Genomic DNA, 19981 nt, shown 5'->3' with positions numbered 1-19981 from the left:
TAATCATGTTTTCTCATTTCATCATCACTCAACCCTTTTTTTTCCTTTTTATTTATTTATTTATTTTTGAGACAGGGTCTCCCTCTGTCGCCCAGACGAGTACAGTGGCGCAATTTTGTCTCACTGCATACTTGACTTCCTGGTTTCCTTAGCCTCCCAAATAGCTGGGACCCAAGCATGTGCCACCATGCCCAGCTGATTTTGTTCATTTTTTTGGAAAGAGGAGGTCTCACTATGTTGCCCAGGCTGGTCTCAAACTTCTAGGCTCAAGGGATGGATCCTTCTGCCTGGACCTCCCAGAGTGGTAGGATTATAGGCATGAGCCACCACACACCATTCAACCCTTTCAGGTAGATTTTATTATCCTCATTTTATAGAAGAGGAAACAAGCTGAGAGGTTAGGCCTCTTCCTGAGGTTATAATGTAAGTAGGACAGAGTCACTTCTGCTGGACTCCTTCACCCATACTTTTAGCCAAAATGCAGTACTGCCTCAGTAGGCCTAGGATTGCCACAAATCCTCTCATTCTTCTCTGCTTCTGGGGACTAGCATATGCTCTTTCCCAGTAAGGAAGCCATTTTTATGTGGTGTGTGAAGTCCTAGAGTGACCAAGGTCAAAATAAATCCTCCTGGCTCCCCATGTCTTGGTGTATAGTAGAAAGAGCACTAGATTTTCTGGCTTGGCCACTGAATTTGACTGGCAACTTGTACCTTTTACAGCCTCAGTTTTTCTCATCTCTAATTGGCCTTCAGAATAGGGTTTACAAAGAAGAAAGTATGTGCATTTCACTTTTCTTATTTCTTTTAAATTTGTTAAATGTGTCTTATGATGAATTTATAGTGGTTCACGTACATAATTTGTTAATAAGTATACATACATGGGATGTGTCTCTTACTAATGGATGGTGTTTACTAATGGGGTGCCTCATGAAAGCAGTTTGATGACCACTGGCTTATGAAGTAAGGGATTTTGGCTACAGTCTGTTTCAGTGCCAGTACTCCATAATTTATCAGAAAAGCTTCTTGCATTTGGATTGAAAATTTAGCAGTGTTAACTCTTTGTCCACTGTTAACCTTGATGTCTTTGGTTATCTTCCCCCACTTTTTTGGTTTTGAGACAGTTTTGTTCTTGTTGCCCAGGTTGGAGTGCAATGGCGTGATCTTGACTCACTGCAACCTCCGCCTCCTGGGTTCACTCCTGCCTCAGCCTCCCGGGTAACCGGGGCTACAGGCATGTACCACCACGCCTGGCTAATTTTGTATTATTAGTAGAGACGAGGTTTTTCCATGCTGGTCAGGCTGATCTCGAACTCCCAACCTCAGGTGATCCGTCTGCCTCAGCCTCCCAGAGTGCTGCTGGGATTACAGGTGTGAGCCACCGTGCCTGGCCTTTATCTTTCATTTTTTTTTTTTTTCCATGTATTTTCCTTTATTGTAATCACTTTATCCAGAGACATACCCTCCTCTTGACAGTGCTGTGGTACCTGTGGTTTCCAGAAGCTGTGTGTGCTGTGTATCAGTGGTTTGAGGAAGTTGCCCATGGAATTGACAGTGGAAGCAGAGTAGTCGTTGCCATTTTTCAGCCTAGCAGGCAGGATCAGGGCCCCCATTTTGCTCGCTTTGCCTTGAACCACAATTAGAGTAAAACACCAAAGCCCTGACAGATCATGATCTTGGCAATTCGATCTTTATGATCATGGCCAGACTATTCTCAGGTTTTCTTTACCCTAAGATATTTAATCACTGAGTATGACAACCTAGACCTAAGCGTGCACTCTGCATAGTAAAGATGATTAACTCTCCCAGAGGAAACTAAAGAATCCTGGGCAACACGAATCACTGCTCTTCCTGCAGGATAACCCTCCCAAGACTCCAGTCCCTCTGAGGAGGCTCTGCCTGCCTACCCTTCCCAGGGTTCCAGGCTCCACACTGGGAGGTGCACACAGTGCTTTTCGCTCTTCATTGCCTGGTGTATGATCCCTTTTCCCATCTTTGCATAAATGCTGTCCCTCTCACCATCTTTAAAAGAGTTCTGGGTAATTATTTACCAAAGATGGTATAATGGCTGTCACAGTCCCCACTAGTGAGACATCTGATACAACTGATGGAATCAGTTCAACAAAATGCAATAAAATTTTATTTAATGTACTACAGAGAAAGAAAAAATGCTACCAATTAAGCTATCACATACCACCAATTATAAGATGCATCCTGATTTCAGATATTAAAATGAGAAAAATGTCTTAAGATCTGTGAAAAATGTAGCTTCCTTTCCCACCTCTCAAGTGGGAGAGCAAAAACTGGACAGACTAGAAATGCCAGGGGCTAGCTGAGAGCCTTACAGAATGAGCAAGTGCAGAAGCCACAGGTAACACCGAGACGTAGCAGCTGCCAGGGACTAGACAAAGAATATTTTCTAAAGTAAATCCTCTTACCAGAATGTTATTGAAATCAGTCCTTACTGGCATTGAAGAAGGTGAAAGTGCTACTTGCCTGTTGCTTACAGAGACTGGAGGAATAAAATTGTTTAAATTATTTTAATTCAACAAGTAGATGAATACCTGCTATGTGAAGGAGTTGTGGCAATTCATAAAATTAATATATTTTTTAAAGTTTGTAGTTTTCAAGAATAACTTAATTTCTTATCTAAAATCTAACAAGTTAATTCTATTATCAAATAAACCTCAATTTCATAGTAGTACTAACAACATCAACACTTACAGAAAAAGGAAAGTCACCCAACTCCCACATGTAAACAGACTTCAGAAGCAGTTGCAGAGTGTTTCTAAATTATCCCTGAATTCCTATCACATGAGTATTTTTCTCAAACATGTTGACCTTCACCTACACAGATGACTCACATATGTTTCCATAAGCCGGCAGTAAGTTTAAGAAGCATACCATGCCCTGAGGAAAAAGGAGTAATGTTAGCTTTTCTACTCTTGGCCAAAGAACCTAATTTTATATATTACTTCTGTCTTTGGTTTGGCTATTATAGACAATAAATTATTGATCTGATTATTATTGAGAAGAGTAAACTGTTCTAAAGAAGTAAAATACGGATCTAGGGAAAGGAAGTTAGCTCCTAGAGCATTTGCGATTTCTCAGGAATTCTGTGACTTTACCAACCCTAGGCAGTGCTGATACTTTAAAAGCATTGATTTCACTTGGTTTTTTTTAGCTCACCCCCATCCCCCAAGTATACAGTACTCTTACATAATTGTGGAAGAGATCTTACAAGGCGGTAATTTAGATAAGACTTTTTTGCTTTTATTTTTAACCTCCCTAAATTATAAATATTTATTTTGTAGGTATTATAGCTGCAAATGTCCTTGTATTCTGTTTATGGAGAGTACCTTCTCTGCAGCGGACAATGATCAGATATTTCACATCGAATCCAGCCTCAAGTAAGTCGGACTTGTTTGATTTTATTTTAAGGTAGAAATAATATGAAAGAAATATGCTTTAGTTAATGAAAGTGCTGTAAAAAAGACGAGTTACCTATCGATAGCTACAAGCAAAATGCAGAGGACAGGCTGTAAGCTCCTTCATTGAGGACTGGGACCTCATCTCTCTTTTTCTTTTTCTTTTTCTTTTTTTGAGACAGAGTCTTGCTCTGTTGCCCAGGCTAGAGTACAGTGGTGCAATCTCAGCTCACTGCAACCTCCACCTCCGAGGTTCAAGTGATTCTCCTGCCTTAGCCTCCCTAGTAGCTGGGATTACAGGTGCCCGCCACCACACCCAACTAGTTTTTGTATTTTTAATAGAGACAGGGTTTCACCATGTTGGACAGGCTGTTCTTGAACACCCGACCTCAGGTGATCCGCCCAGCTCAGCCTCCAAAAGTGCTGGGATTACAGGCATGAGCCACTGTGCCCAGCCTCATCTCTCTCAATGTAATATCCTAGATACCTAAAATGAACCTCACCCATAGCAAATATCTAAATATTTTTTGACAAATTATATTTGTCAAAAAGAAGAGCCTATTCTTTTTTTTTTGAGATAGAGTCTAGCTCTGTCGCCAGGCTGGAGTGCAGTGGGGGCAATCTTGTCTCATTGTAACCTCTGCCTCCTGGGTTCAAGCAAGTCTCTTGCCGCTAGCCTCTTGAGTAGCTGGGATTATGGGCGCATGCCACCATGCCTGGCTAATTTTTATATTTTTAGCAGAGACGGGTTTTGCCATGTTGGCTAGGCTGGTCTTGAACTTGTGGCCTCAATGATCCGCCCACCTCAGCCTCCCAAAGTGCTGGGATTATAGGTGTGAGCTGCCATGCCCAGCCGACAAGTTTATTCTTTAAGGAAAATATTACATACAACTTTATAATTAACATAATTTACTTTTTCATTTTTTATTTTATTTTATTTTTTTGAGACAGGGTCTTGCTCTGTTGCCCAGGCTGGAGTGCAGTGACACAATCTTGCCTCACCACAACCTCTGCTTCTCAGGCTCAAGTGATCCTCACACCTCAGCTCCCAGGAGCTGGGACTACAGGCGCATGCCACCATGCCCAGCTAATTTTTTTGTTTTTAGTGCAAATGAAGTCTCACTATGTTGCCCAGACTGCTTATTTTTTTATTATCAACATTTGCCATAAGGACAAGTTGCTTTAATTGAACTGAGAGTCTTTATGGGTTGCTTACGAAGTAGAAAAGAGATTTACTAAGACAGCTTTTTACCGCTTTTAAAAATGATGTCTTAAGCTGGGCACAGTGGCTCACACCTATAATCCCAGCACTTGGGAAGGCTGAGGCAGGTGAACTACTTGAGCTCAGGAGTTCAAGACCAGCCTGGGAAACATGGTGAAACCCCATCTCTACTAAAAATACAAAAATTAGTTGGGCATGGGAGTGCGTACCTGTGGTCCCAACTACTCAGGAGGCTGAGGTGGGAGGATCACTTGAGCCCAGGAAGTTGAGGCTGCAGTGAGCCAAGTTCATGCCACTGCATTCCAGCCTGGGGCAACACAGCAACACTCTGTCTCCAGGAAAAAAATAAAATAAAATAAAATGTCTTAATAGCTGTTGATGCCAGGTGCGGTGGCTCACGCCTGTAATCCCAGCACTTTGGGAGGCTGAGGCAGGCAGATCAAGAAGTCAGGAGATCGAGACCATCCTGGCTAACACAGTGAAACCCTGTCTCTACTAAAAATACAAAAAATTAGCCGGGCATGGTGGCGGGCACCTGTAGTCCCAGCTACTGGGGAGGCTGAGGCAGGAGAATGTCGTGAACCTGGGAGGCGGAGCTTGCAATGAGCCAAGATCACGCCACTGCACTCCAGCCTGGGTGTCAGAGCAAGATTCCGTCTCAAAAAAAAAAAAAAGAAAGAAAAAAGCTGTTTTTGTTTTCCATGTTTAATTTGTTTCATAGTTTTTTGTTTTTTGTTTTTTTGAGATAGTCTCACTCTGTGGCCCAGGCTGGAGTGCAGTGGCTCAATCTCAGCTCACTGCAACCTCCACCTCCCAGGTCCAGGTGATTCTCCCGTCTTAGCCTCCCAAGTAGTTGGAATTACAGGCGTGTGCCACCATGCCTGGCTAATTTTTATGTTTTTAATAGAGATGGGGTTTGACCACGTTGGCCAGGCTGGTCTTGAACTCCCAACTTAGTGATCTGCCTGCGTTGACCTCCCAAAGTGCTGGGATTACAGGCATGAGCCACTACGCCCAGCCTACTTTTAAAAGTTTAAAATAGATAATTTTTATTGGCTGTGTGTTCCATGATTACCAGACCGTGTTTTTCTTTCTCTTGTAGAAGTCCTTTGTTCTCCAATGTTGCTGTCAACATTCAGCCATTTCTCCTTATTTCACATGGCAGCAAATATGTACGTTTTGTGGAGCTTCTCTTCCAGCATAGTGAATATTCTGGGTCAAGAGCAGTTCATGGCATTGTACCTATCTGCAGGTAATATGCTTTAATCTCAGGGCCTTTGAAAGTATAAGCACTCTAACCTATCTGCAGAAGGGACACAGGGAATGGTTACTGCCATATTCTACACGTAGTGAGTGCTCAGAATGTATTTGTTTCTCACAGTGTATGTAGAGAAGGGTGCCACAGATTGGTGGAGGTGTGCCTTTTCTGCTTCTCATTTTGCTGATTTCCTCTTACATATGAATTATGTGGGTATGCTTAATTTTAAGTTAGGATTAAGCACGTCATTTTTAAAATCTCATTGGGCCTTGATTTCTTTAGTTTAGGCCTACCATTTTATAGATAGTGGTTCCCAGTCTTCCCGGCTGCCTCAGTCTCCTGGGTCTTTGTTAAATAACCTTTAGCAAGCTCATTTCCCCCGGTGTGTTCAGTTCACAGAAAGCTTTAAATCAGAGCTATGCAATATGATTGTCAAGAATGAGCTTGTTCTGTCTTTCTTTGCAAGAATGTATGTTGGCACGGAACCACTTCCTAGCCATGGTCTTGAAGATGGTATCGTTTTCTTATTTCAGTTAGGAAATTCTCATGCATGACAGGTCCCTAGATGCTGCTAATGTGACAGTTGGTCAGATTTTACTTACCTCTCTGTTTGTAAAATGTACTTACTTAATACAATATAAAAATTAATTTCTAAAATCTCTACATTTAGAAACAGTATATCTGGCAGTTTTGCTGTGCTGTAATGAAAAACACTGAGCTTGGAGATAGACCCAGGTTCAGATCCTATTTCTACTACCAGCTGTGTGAAATGACTAAACCTCATGATACTTACCTCCTCATGATAAGGGGTTAAAGAAAGCACTAAATAAAAGCATCTACCACAAGGCCCAGAGTAGATGCTTAATTAGTGTTCATCGAATACTTATGTGTACCTAGTCCTTCAAAAAAAGCTGAGCATTGTCTTTGGCTTGTAAGGTAAGTGTGTAGTTCTTTCCCAAGCACTAGTTATGTTGTAGTTACCGTGGGTCTGTTTCAGATACATTAATTCCTGCTCCATAGGAAGTTTTTAAAAATGAGCCAAGTTGACTCAAATGACAGTGAAGCCAAAGAGACTTAAGGGAGTATCCAGTCTGTTGTCCTACCACAGATATTCTGATTTAGTGTGTCTAGAGTACAGCCCAGAGAATATATTCCTGAGAATGAGTCTTCATGTTACAGTTGAGGAAAATGGTAACTGAGAAGTAAAGTGAGTGACCCTCGCTCAGCAGATCATGCAGTAGGTCAGACTTTTCATCCCCTGTAAAGTCGCTGAAATGATAGGTAGCATAAGTATTCATGCCTGTATCCTCACAGTGATCCAGACTGAAACCTGACACTGTTTATCTGTGTGGAAGTCAGAAATGAAAACCGTACACCTGTAATCCCAGCTACTCCGGAGGCTGGGGCATGAGAATAACTTGAACCTGGTAGGCGGAGGTTGTAGTGAGCCAAAATTGTACCACTGCACTTCAGCAGCCTGGGTGAAAGAGTGAAACTCTGTCTCAAAAAAAAAAGAAAAAGAAAAAAAAATGCAAACCATTTTTATACCTCACTTAAGTTATTGTAATGTGACTTGTTTCTCAGGTGTTATTTCCAATTTTGTCAGTTACGTGGGTAAAGTTGCCACAGGAAGATACGGACCATCACTCGGTGCAGTAAGTATTTCTATTTATTTTTTTTAAATTTAATTTTTAAGTTTACTTTGAAATAAGTTTAGAATTAGAAGAATGTTGTAAAATTGATAAGGGCTTCTCATATGTCCTTCACCCTACATGGAAACCAAGAAATTAACATTGAAACAATACAGTTGACTAATTTTCAGTTACACATTTGTAAAGCTCTGTAAATTTCTGGCTGTGGCTTTTAACCATTGGCTCTCTCTCTCTATATGTTTACCAGAATAGAGTATGTCTCAGAACAGTAAGTATGCAATCCTCATAAACCGAAGAGCCTAATCCAGTATTGGAAAATTCTAATTACAGGTTTGAATCTGGTGCTTTATCCTTCTATTCAGTCAATATTGGAGTGCCTGCTAGGTACTATGCTAGAGCCTGGGGATACAGCCAGTGAGCAAGATGATCACGATTATTTGTGATGGTTTTAGAAAGTGGGGAACAACAACAACGACAAAGGTTCCTGCCCTCAGAGCTCTTATATTCTGGATGCTTAAAACATTTTTTCTTAGACTGGATACAGCGGTTTACACCTGTAATCCCAGCACTTTGGGAGGCCAAGGCGGGAGGATGAGCCCAAGAATTTGAAACCAGCCTGGGTGACATACCAAGATCCTATCTGTACAAAAAATTTAAAAAATTAACTGGGTGTGGTGGCTCATGCCTGTAGTCTCAGCTACTCAGGAGGCTGAGGTAGGAGGATAGCTTGAGCCTAGGAGGTTGAGGCTGCAGTAAGCTATGATTGCACCACTACTCTCCAGCCTGCATGACATAGCAAGACCCTGTCTCAAAAAAAAATAATTTTTTTTAAGTGTTTTGAGGCCGAGTGCAGTGGCTCACACCTGTAATCCCAGCACTTTGGGAGGCTGAGGTGGGCAGCTCGCTTAAGGTCAGGGAGTTCAAGACCAGCTTGGTCAATATGGTGAAACCCTGTCTCTACTAAAAATACAAAAATTAGCCAGGTGTGGTTGTGCACGCTTGTAATCCCAGCTACTTGGGAGGCTAAGCCAGGAGAATTACTTGAACTCATGGGGTGGAGGTTGCAGTGAGCTGAGATCGCACTACTGCACTCCAGCCTGGGTGACAGAACAAGACCCTGTATCAAAGAAAAGAAAAATTTTTTAAGCATGTTTTGAGTTTAATGGCAGATTTCTAGGCACATGGAAATCTTTATGTAATATTTCTTTAAACTACGCATTCAGTTTGTACATATTTAAATACTAATTCACTTAAATGCATTCAAATAGGGGGTTTTCTATTTAAAGGAACTCTAAAAAGGTTCAATTTTAAAAAGAATTCTTATGTAAAATAACCATTTCCTAATTTGTGTGTTCCCCAAATTTGTTTACACTTAATTTTCCTAGTGAGGCCTGTATTCTGTCCTATGACTGACACGCTTTCTTAAGCCCCCTTTTTTTCCTTCGTGGAATGTTTGTTTTCTTTATGAAATTTCGCTCTGGTATAATTTATGTATTTCGAATCATATTCTCTACCTCCTTCAACAGCTAAGCACCTAATATAGGAAGCCAGTGAAGACCACTAGGATGAATCACAGACTCAGAATTCAAATTTAGCTGGGGAAAAAGCATATACACATCTAATACACACTGAAAGGAATGAGGATTCTCTAGAGGACTATGGGGGCTCTGAGGGTGAAGAGACCTTTCTCATTAGCTGAAAGGACCTGCGAGGGCCTTTTGATGTGCTCTTGGACAACTGTTGTCCTCATCTTACAGATAAGAAACTGAAGTGCAAAATTAATGAAGTATGGCAGTAAGGTATTTGGAAGTAGATAGGGGTGAATCCTGGTTCTGCTACTTACCTGTGATTTCTAGAACATATTACTGAACTTCTCTGAACCTCAATTTCCCCATATAAAATGAGGATAACACCATCTATTTCTGATGTGCAAGGCAAGTTCATTTAGAGTGCTTAGCACAATAAGAAGCACATAGTAAAAAATGTGGACGTGGTAGTTCCTGTTCAGTCATCAAAATCCTATAGAACCATGGTAGGATAAAACTATCCCCAAATATCTTAATGAATCTGTGATTAAAATTCAAGGAAATTAAATCACCAGGTATAATGGCATTTTTAATGAGAAATCTGGAAAAGAAAACTCCATTAACAAAGTTATGTTGCTACAAAATGTAAAGTGTTAGTCCCCTTGGTTTAGTGAGATGTTATAAGATGAAGGGGATAACCAGGCACAGTGGCTTACGCCTGTAGGCCCAACACTTTGAGAGTCAAGGCAGGAGGATCACTTGAGCCCAGGAGGTTTGAGACCAGCCTGGGCAACATAGTGAGACCTCATCTCTACAAAAAATTTCACAATTAAGCTGGGCATGGTGGCATGCACCTGTAATCCTACCTACTCAGGAGGGATGGGAGGGTAGGAGGAAGGCCTGAGCCCAGGAGGTTGAGGCTGCTGTAAGCCATGAACACACTGCTGTGCTCCAGCCTGGGCAATGTAGTGAGACCCTATCTCAAAAGAAAAAAAGTTGAATGGACTGTTCAAATATGTTTGTAAATTACTATATTGGTACTATCCTGGATAATTTTTAAACCTTTCTGTAGAGACAGGGTCTCCCTGTATTGCCAAGGCTAGTCTCAAGCTCCTGGGCTCAAGTGATCCTCCCACCTGGGCCTCCCAAAGTATTTGGATTACTGGTGTGAGCCACTGCACCCAGCTAATGTGTTTTCTTATTCAAGTTGAGATTTTTCTGGTTCTTGATATGATGAGTGATTTTTCAGTTGAAGCCTGATCATTTTGGATATCATGAGACTTTGGATCGTATTGAAATCTAGTGTTTTAGTAGTCGTCTTCTGACACTGTTCCGATGAGGAGAGGGGGTGCCGTGACTCATTACTGCTGGGTAGGAGTAGACATCCAGGTTGCTCACTCAGCCGCCTTTGCCTCCTGAGGGATAGGGGCTCTTGTCACTGCAGGGCAGGGATGGGAGCTCAGGGCGTGCAGGCTACCTAGTGTCCTACCTCTGCTAATGTCGCTTTGGCTAGGAGGAGCAAGGGTGCTTCTTTCCACTGACACCGCCTGTTAGGCATATTGGGATGCCTCATTACAGTGTGGCAAGGGTGGAAGTCTAGGCTCTGCTCAGCCTTTGCGGGGCAGCCGTTTCTCTAAATATTGTCTCCAAGATCTCTGTTTTGCTAGGCTATCCTTTTTTGGTCCTTGACTAGAGAGAACATTTTGAGGGATGATCAGTATGAGGTCAAAAGAAAGCCCAGGGAACTCACCACCACAACATTCATTGAATCTCAGGCTTCCTAGCTGGTCCGCTTTCCTCTCCCTTTCAGAGTCGTCTTATATTTGTTTCATATGTAACACCCCGGGTCTTTAGCTCTGCTTAGCTTTTGTAAGCAGAGGGAACAGATTCACTTAAATTATAATACCAAAAAAAGTTAAAAAACATAAGTATGATAGATTTGAAGATTATGTAGATATAGAAGAATGTTCATGAGCGCAGGCGCAGTGGCTCACAACTGTCATCCCAGCAATTTGGTAGGCCGAGGTGGGTGGATCACTTGAGGCCAGGAGTTCGAAACCAGCCTGGCCAACATGGTGAAACCTCATCTCTACTAAAAATACAAAAATTAGCTGGGCGTGGTGGTGTGTACCTGTAGTCTCAACTACTCAACAGGCTGAGGTGGGAGAATAACTTGAACCCAGGAGGCAGAGGTTGCAGTGAGATCGTGCCACCTCACTCCAGTTTGGGCAGCAGCGAGACTCTGTCTCAAAAAAATATATGTTTATGAAATAAGTAAAAAAAATCAGATGTGCATATTGATTACAAGTATATAACCAGTGTACCTAAAAATACTGATGGAGAACAAAAGACCTTCACCTCTTCCCATGGACGCACACCTCTTAGGTCTGGTTGGATCAGGGTTCATGACTCACTGTACTGAAACTGTGTATGAACGTGAACGTTTTCTGAGAAGATAAGGTTTCATTTTCATTAAATTCTTCTTTCTGACTAGAAAAAGTGAAAAAAATCTCTCTTCATGGGAGTAAGCCCAAACATTTGTCAAAAAACAAGTTATGATTTATTCAGACGTATAAATACTTAAATTTATATAAAAGCCACATTGAGAAAATTCTAGAAGGATGATGGAACTGCTTCTTTAATATGCAATAATTACAATAAGTTATAATCACAAAAAAAAACCAGTGTTACATAGAATTGTACAGATAATGACAATTTTTTTTTAACAGATGGAGAATAATCATCTATGGAACGGTAATTTAGAAGAACTTCATAGAATTATTATTATTATTATTTTTTTTTGAGACAGAGTTTCGTTCTTGTTGCCCAGGCTAGAGTGCAAAGGCACGATCTCAGCTCACCGCAACCTCTGCGTCCCGAGTTCAAGTGATTCTCCTGCCTCAGCATCCCGAGTAGCTGGGATTACAGGCATGCACCACCATGCCCAGCTAATTTTGTATTTTTAGCAGAGCTGGGGTTTCTTAATGTTGGTCAGGCTGGTCTTGAACTCCTGACCTCAGGTGACCCGCCCACCTCAGCCTCCCAAAGTGCTGGGATTACAGGCGTGAGCCACTGCGCCAGGCAGAACTTCATAGAATTTTAATGCTCTTTCATATCAACTAATCAAATTATATTTGCTTCATTTTGGGGAAAAATGTAATTTTGATTTGTTTTGGGGTTGTTTTTTTGAGACAAAGCCTCATTCTGTCACCCAGGCTGGAGTACAGTGGCGCAATCTTGGCTCACCGCAACCTCAGCCTCCCAAGTAGCTGGGACTACAGGTGCACACTACCACGCCCAGCTAATTTTTGTATTTTTAGTAGAGACAGGGTTTCACCATGTTGGCTAGGCTGGTCTTGAACTCCTGACCTCAGGTGATCCACCTGCCTTGGCCCCCTAAAGTGCTGGGATTGCAGGTGTGAGACACTGTACCTGGCTACAATTATAGACTCTTGCACAGAAGCCAGCTTGGTCAAAATTCAGGTCTTCTTGGGCTCTCCTTTTGAGGAATGTTCATGCTGTCCTTCCATCTTGAAAATACCCTAACTTCTAAGATTGCAACCTGAGCTTGTTTCCTTGTTGAGGCCACTTGGCAGTTATATGAGGGACTGGGGACATCTGAGATCTCTGGGACTCATAATACTTTTCTTTAAAGTTTTAGTAATTCCCCAAATGTAAGATAATCTTGTATTGTGAAGCAACCTGTCACATAGAAGACATTAAGAAAACATTGATTAAGAGAGGTAGATGCTGTTTTCCAGAAATAACCTTCTTAATATGAAAAGGTAGGAACCTTTCTTTTTAATGATAGGGGCTTCTTTTAAAAGTTATTTTGCTCTTAGGTGTCTTTTTTTTTTTTTTTTTTAACATTCATAAATAATTAAAAACTTACGGAAAGTTGAAGGAAATAGTACAAGGGACTCCCATATAGTCTTTTTTGTTCGTTTTGTTTTGAGATGGAGTCTCGCTCTTTCACCCAGGCTGGAGTACAGTGGTGCAATCTCGGCTCACTGCAACCTCTGCCTCCCGGGTTCAAGCAATTCTCAGGACTTGGTCTCCTAAGTAGCTGGGATTATAAGCACCTGCCACCATACCTGGCTATTTTTTTTTTTTTTTTTTTTTTTGTATTTTTAGTAGAGATAGGGTTTTACCACATTGGTCAGGCTGGTCTCAAACTCCTGACCTCAGATAATCTGTCTGCCTCAGCCTTGTGCTCACCTAGAAATGTGCAGCATATAAACTTTCTAGAAAATGTGCTGCTCTTTAGACCTTGTAGCCATAAGCAGCTGCATGTTGCGTTTCCCATTCTCCCTGCTGTGTTGCTTTGCAGTCTGGCGCCATCATGACGGTCCTCGCAGCTGTCTGCACTAAGATCCCAGAAGGGAGGCTTGCCATTATTTTCCTTCCGATGTTCACGTTCACAGCAGGGAATGTAAGTATTTTTATGAAGTGCAGTTCTGGGGATAGTGGTGATGTTTTTATGTTGAGTGGGTTCTTGCCCTTACGTTAGAAACGTCAGTGCTGGAGGAATCACAGTTGTGCCACTTCTCTTGTTTCTTGCTGCCTTTCAGGCCCTGAAAGCCATTATCGCCATGGATACAGCAGGAATGATCCTGGGATGGAAATTTTTTGATCATGCAGCACATCTTGGGGGAGCTCTTTTTGGAATGTAAGTTTGAGTGTAATTGATTGCTAAACTGCTTCCTTGGGTTATGCCCTCCTCCTACCCCCAGTCCCCACAGCAGAGTGAGACATTGAGCTATGCAACAGAAGCAGAAGCAGGTGGGCTTGGGAGGGTCAGGAAACCTCAACATGGCTTGCTTTGGGCTTACCCAGCCTAGCTGGCTTATTCGTAGAGACAGTCTGTACCTTTACCCTACCCTTAACCTTAAGTTGCCCCAACTCCTGGCCTGTTATTCCCAGCCCCCTCTTAGAAGACTGTCGCCTGGCCCCCAGTCTGTGCTGTCATCTCCTTTTTCCCCTTCAGACTTTCCTGTCCTCCTCTCCCCTGCCTGGCATCCCACTCTGTTACCCCGACCTCTGTCTCACCAGTGCTGTGCAGACATGCTGAGTTGGCGGAGCCATTACTCTGCATGACTGGAGTAGAGGCCGGTGACTGCAAACCAGTGTGGACACTTGCTGAGCACCTGCTGTATGCAGGCACCAAGCTAGTTCCCTTATGTTACACTGTTACTACTCCCATTTTACTGATGGGAAACTGAGGATCAGACATTATCTTCCCCAGGCCAAACAGCTCTTCAATAGCAGAGCAGAGCAGTAAACCCACCTCTGTAAGCCCTTTCCACCCCCATCACACCATGTGGAATTGGTTGCTAAACTGCTTCCTTGGGTCACGGCAAATGGCATTGTGGCTACAAGACCACGTGTGCTTCAGACAATGGGGTTTTGTCTACACTAGTAGTTAGTAGCAACTCTATCACGGAAATGTGGTCAGGACTCTTGACAACCATCTGACTGTGGGAGACCCTTCTGCATGAGTCTGTTGAGCTGGATCCCCTCAGGGCCTGTCTTGTCTTCATTAATGTTGCCTTTTGCCCTTACTTGGTTTTTATTGTGTTCCGTGACAGTGGAAAACTTAAATTTTTTTTACTAAAAAGAAAAATCTATTCTAAGTGAAGCAGTTTTTCCCAGTAGGTGGCAGGACTAAATGTGATTATGCCATTTATCATTTTAAGTGATTAGTGTGTAGTACATGCAAGGTCTAGCTCTAACAGCAGTGCAGTATAAATAGTAGAAACTGACCTGATATTACAGTATGAGAAACATGAAGGGGTTCTGTTTTATGAGCTCTAAATTTATCTGGATCCTTCCATGTATACTTCAAGGGTCTTCTCCCCAGTAGATTTTTATTCATCTGCACTATAATTAGATGGCCTTTTTCCATTCTGAAAATAATTGGATCAAATGCATTTTAAAGTCCAGGGTCCGAAAGGCAGAGGAATCCTTTCTCTTTACTGTTTCTAATTTAAACTCCTTTTTATTTACTGGATCTCAGTCATGTCCAGAATTCATCTTTTCTAAAAGCTTTAATCTAGATTTAGAAATCTAAAATTTTTTTTTTTGTTGTTAAAGTGCCCTGATTTTGTTGGTGGTAAAGACTCCATTATTATCCACTTATACATTTCCCTGACTTTGCCTCTGACCAAATCTTATAGTATTCACATTGTACTGTTGCAGTAGTAATAGCTAACATATTAATATGCTGAATATTTGCTGTGTGCCTAAGCTAAGGATTTAATTCTCTTAAAATCCTGTGAGGTATTTTATTTTACAGAAAAAGAAACTGCTTAAAGAAAGTAACTTATCCAGGTCACACAAGAATTGCAGAGCTGGAGTTTCAGATGAGTGCTGGCTTGCGCTGCCGCTGCAGAAAAGAGTGCCCTAGAAATCAGTCATCTTGCATTTCCCGATTTTAGTTTAGCCAAATGAAAAATTCCATTTGGATTTATGAGTATAGTCAGACAGTATACCTGTGAAATTAAAGTATTTGACTCTTTGCTTGAAATAAGTAGGTTAAAAAGATTTGGGTGGCCGGGCACAGTGGCTCATGCCTGTAATCCCAGCACTTTGGGAGGCTGAGGCAAATAGATCACTTGAGGTCAGGTATTTGAGACCAGCCTGACCAACATGGTGAAACCTTGTCTCGTCTCTACTAAAAATACAAAAATTAGCCAGGCGTGATGGTACTTGCCTGTAATCCCAGCTACTCGGAGGCTGAGGCAGGAGAATCACTTGAACCTGAGAGGCGGAGGTTACAGTGAGCCGAGATCATGCCACTGCACTCCATCCTGGGCAACAGGGCGAGACTCTGTCTAACAACAAAAGAGATTTTGGAAAACACTTTATTAATGAAGAGTTTCTCACAAAGTGATTTTTTGGGGGAGAATTTTTACAATTGCATTGGAATATTAGGGTGCTCCTTTTTCTCCTGTTCTAAATTCAGAGACTAAGCACAGAATTTTTATTACATGCTGATTAATTAATGTGTATAATCAGATTTTAACTATATTTAGTGAATATTAATATTCAGGTACAAATCAAGCCCTTTATAATTAAACATACACATTCAAAACATTTTTTTAAAATATTAAAACATTAAACTGCTATTCTGATCTGCTCTAAGTCAAACAGCATTTTTTCGGTCAGGTGTCTGGGAGCTAGATGCAAGATAACAAAATCTGGTCTCTGCCTCAGGGAACATGAAATCTGTTTGGGGAAGCCAGAGCAAAAATAAAGGTTTCAATAGCCAGCTCTCACTAACTGCCATTGGAAATCCACCACACATCCTCCAGGAAGCCTTTCTACACCCCCAGTGCCCTCAGGAGCTTCTCAAGGCAGGCCCTTCCCAGAGCTCCGTGTGCCCCTCAGCTCACAGGAGATGCTCCCTACACGCTGCAGAAAAGTCCAGTGCTTGCAGCGCAGGCCTCAGCAGCAGATTCGGGGTCTAATCTCAGTCTACTGATTCCTCATTGTGGAGCCCGAGCAGGCGAAGTTACTAAACTTCTCTGTGTGTCAGCCTCCCAGGCTCATTGCTTCAGGCCGCAGTTAGCAGTTAGGCTGTGTGAATAGGAGAGTGGGGATCGGAACTATGGATCTTAAAGTGGGGCAGAGTTTGGATGAGCTGTCCACCCTTCCTATAGCTAGGAGGAAGATGATGGAGGCATGTCAACTGGGATAGCCATCCTGGGTCAGTGCTGATTCTGACACTTCAGAACATCGAGTCAGTCTGACCTGCGAGTGAGCCTTGATTGACTGCTTAGAAACTATTAGCACCTTGGACAAGCTACTTTCTTTCAGACCTGGTTGCCTCATATCTCCAATGGGAAAAGTGGTACTTAACTTGCAGATAGTGGTGAATCAAAAGTAGTATATGTGAAGTACTTACACATTGCAGAGCATTCAGCCATCGTCCCATCCTACTTCTGCCTTTTACATAGTCTAATGTGAACGCTCAATCATTTCTCTACGAGAGTCAGTTTTAATAGGCTACATAGTGAGTGGCATTCGATTTTTAAAATGTCAACTTTGTATCTATCACCATGCTGCTTACCATTTGTATGTCACACTGTTTGAATGTCAGACCTGGTTTGTTTTTCTTTTCTCCAGATGGTATGTTACTTATGGTCATGAACTGATTTGGAAGAACAGGGAGCCTCTAGTGAAAATCTGGCATGAAATAAGGACTAATGGCCCCAAAAAAGGAGGTGGCTCTAAGTAAAACTGGGGTTGGACAGTAGTGATGCATCTGGTCCATGACGCCTGAGAGCCCCAGAGCACCGGCCCCAGAGTGACCACGGCTATGCTCCCGCCTGGAAGATGCCAGCATCTGGCCTCCCAGTGTTTTCAGCTGCGCCCCCCCAGTCTGTCTTTTTAGAAAGTGAATGATGATAAAGTTGTGAAATAAAGGTTTCTATCTAGTTTGTAAGCAGATGTGTGCGTTCTCTCTTTAAGGGGCGGACACGGCTCTGGCATTTTGCTTTGGTCATTGCATTGACATCATTTGAGCCAGGACCTGGGGAGAGTGCATGCTGAAAGGCCTGATCAGAACATGAAGCCGCTGGTGCCTGTCTGTGGACCCTCCAGCGCCTCTGCTTAGCCTTCACTCTTCCTCACCTACCCCTTCCCTGGGTTGGCTGCAAGTAAAAGTCAAGAGTATCCCCTCTCTGGCATGATCTGAAATAACAGCTGCAGTATTTTCTCAGTTTTCCCAGGAAAGGTAGTGTTTTCTGGCAGTGAGTGGCACATACAAAAAGCTATTTTCAGGTTTTGCTTTCTAGGTTCAATTTGTAGATATATTAAGAGGTGGAAGGAAGTGATTTGGGTAAATTCAGACTTGAAGCTGAGCCGAATTTTATCTTTGGTTTGAAAGTATGTTCTAATTGAAGCGTCTTACTGAAATAGATAGTAGTGGTTGTCATCACAGCCTCACTGTCGGGGAATTCATGTTACCCTCGTGATTGAGAATGACATCTAGGAAACGCAGTTTGAGAGTTTGTTCTTCTTGGAGTTACAGGATAATTTTTAGTCTTTTCATGGCCTCAAAATGTTATGCCAAGTCTTGCACCTTTGTCCTGGGAGGAGTGAAGGCCCTGATGTCAGCCTCATGTGGCCGATCTGACTCAGGTTGTGTGCCATGGGGCGATGGGAATGGCAGCTTTGGAAAAGGAGTGGGAGTGGTGCCCACCTCGCCAGGTAGGTGAGAACTGCATGGGAGCACGTGCCCAGCACATAGAAATTGTCCAGTATTTGGCAGTCCTTCATATCCTGCTTCCATCAGGCTGGAATTCTACTGTGATGGACAGTTACTCTTCGCAGGCACAGGATTCTGTTCTAAACTCGTATCACTTCTAGGGGAGAGAGTTATCTTAACCCAGCCATCATTTTGCCAGTGAGGAAACAGGGCACACGTGATGTAGGGGCAGTGTCCAAGGCCACACTGCTTTGCTCTGACATCCGCTAACAACTCTGCGACACAGATGAGTTAAGATGCATTTTCCAGAGATGGGATAGGAGGCTGAGTTCATAGGGACATTCCCTCTAGAATCCAACGTTAATTGACATCATGCTTTGGGCAGACCAGGCAAAGAGGCAATGAAGATGTTTCTCTGTCCCTGCTTTGTGACTGGGAAAAAGAACTCCCTGTAGCACCTCCTGGTCCATAAAACCCCTCGATGCTGGAACCTCTGTGCGTGGCCTGGGGAGGCCAGAGCCTGGCTGTGGCCAGAAAAGCCTTGCTATCCACAGCCCCCCCTCCTGATTGCCCACGAGGGAGCTTCACTTTCTCTTCTTGGCTTCTCTGGGGACCTGCGATCACTGCCTTCAAGGCCATGCACTCACTGGCCCGTGGGCCTCTTGGGCTGTGCTGCCGCCTCCAGCATCTGAAGTGTGGGGCACCTAGGAACGTGCCGTGGCTGCTGTCTCCCTCATTCCACACACCTCTTGAGTGGGTGCACTTCCTGTAGCCTCAGTTATCTGTGAGGATTCTGAGCTCCAGACCCACAGAATCTCTCTGTATTCTTAGTAAATGTGTCTACTGCAACACATGCATGGTTCCAGGTGCTGGGACCACCCTCCACCCTGCACAGGCCCCTCAAATAGCACTCGGCTTAAGGAGTGACGTGAGCGATCAGTGAAGTCTGAAACCCGGAGCCGTTCGAGATCTCCCTCTCTCGCCTCATATTTCTAGAATCCAGCCCCTCAGCGCTCCCAGTGCCTGTGCCTCCATGGTGGTCCTCACCTCTTAGTCCCTGGACTGTTGAGCCTGTTCGTCCATCTGGTCTCCAAAGCGTCCCTGTGCTTCTCCATATGCCTGCCAGAGTGCTAACAACACGTCTGTCATTCCTTTGTTGTCACCTGTGAAAAACTTTTATTTGAAACGGTCTCTCTCTCTCTCATCCAGGCTGGAGTTCAGTGGTGCAATCATAGCTCACTGTAGCCTTGAAGTCCTGGGCTCAAGCCTCAGCCTCCAAGTAGCGGGCACTACAGGCACAGGCCTGGCTAATTTTTACAAGTTTTTTGTAGAGACAGGGTCTCACTATGTTTTCCAAGCAGGTCTCAAACTCCTGGGTTCGTGCAGTCCTCCTGCCTCAGCCTCCCAAAGTGCTGGGATTCCAGGCATGAGCCACCCGCATCCAGCAATATGAAAAACAAATTCCTTAGTGTGGCTGCCAAGACCCTCCATGATCTGCTACCTCAGCTGAACCCTCCTCCCTGTGACCTACATTCCCACCTGGCCCAACCACCCTCCCTCACAACAGGTGGCAAGTCCAGCCTTCCCCAGCGCGCCTCCCTCTCATTCTGACCTGGCTTCGTCAGTTCAATTACACTTACTTCCGTCCATCACTACCACACTAAACCTCCTGAAGGCACCCTGAATTA

The 19981-nt window shown here is 43.2% G+C and overlaps 1 protein-coding gene across 2 annotated transcripts in view; it reads left to right on the top strand.

The window, feature by feature from the left end:
• Positions 1–17528, top strand: part of LOC105480118 (presenilin associated rhomboid like) — a 53858-nt gene extending 36330 nt beyond the window's left edge. For both annotated transcript variants that reach the window (XM_011738587.3, XM_071091360.1), the window contains 6 exons: positions 3311–3406; positions 5749–5898; positions 7489–7559; positions 13413–13514; positions 13654–13751; positions 17210–17528. In XM_011738587.3, coding sequence (XP_011736889.2) covers positions 3311–3406; positions 5749–5898; positions 7489–7559; positions 13413–13514; positions 13654–13751; positions 17210–17321 — 629 coding nt within the window. In that variant the 3' untranslated portion in view covers positions 17322–17528. The remainder of the gene's footprint in view (positions 1–3310; positions 3407–5748; positions 5899–7488; positions 7560–13412; positions 13515–13653; positions 13752–17209) is intronic.
• Positions 17529–19981: the final 2453 nt, after the last annotated feature.

This window comes from Macaca nemestrina, chromosome 2 (assembly GCF_043159975.1).
Source record: "Macaca nemestrina isolate mMacNem1 chromosome 2, mMacNem.hap1, whole genome shotgun sequence".
NCBI classification, from domain to species: domain Eukaryota; kingdom Metazoa; phylum Chordata; class Mammalia; order Primates; family Cercopithecidae; genus Macaca; species Macaca nemestrina.
This window is presented reverse-complemented; position numbering and strand designations above follow the sequence as displayed.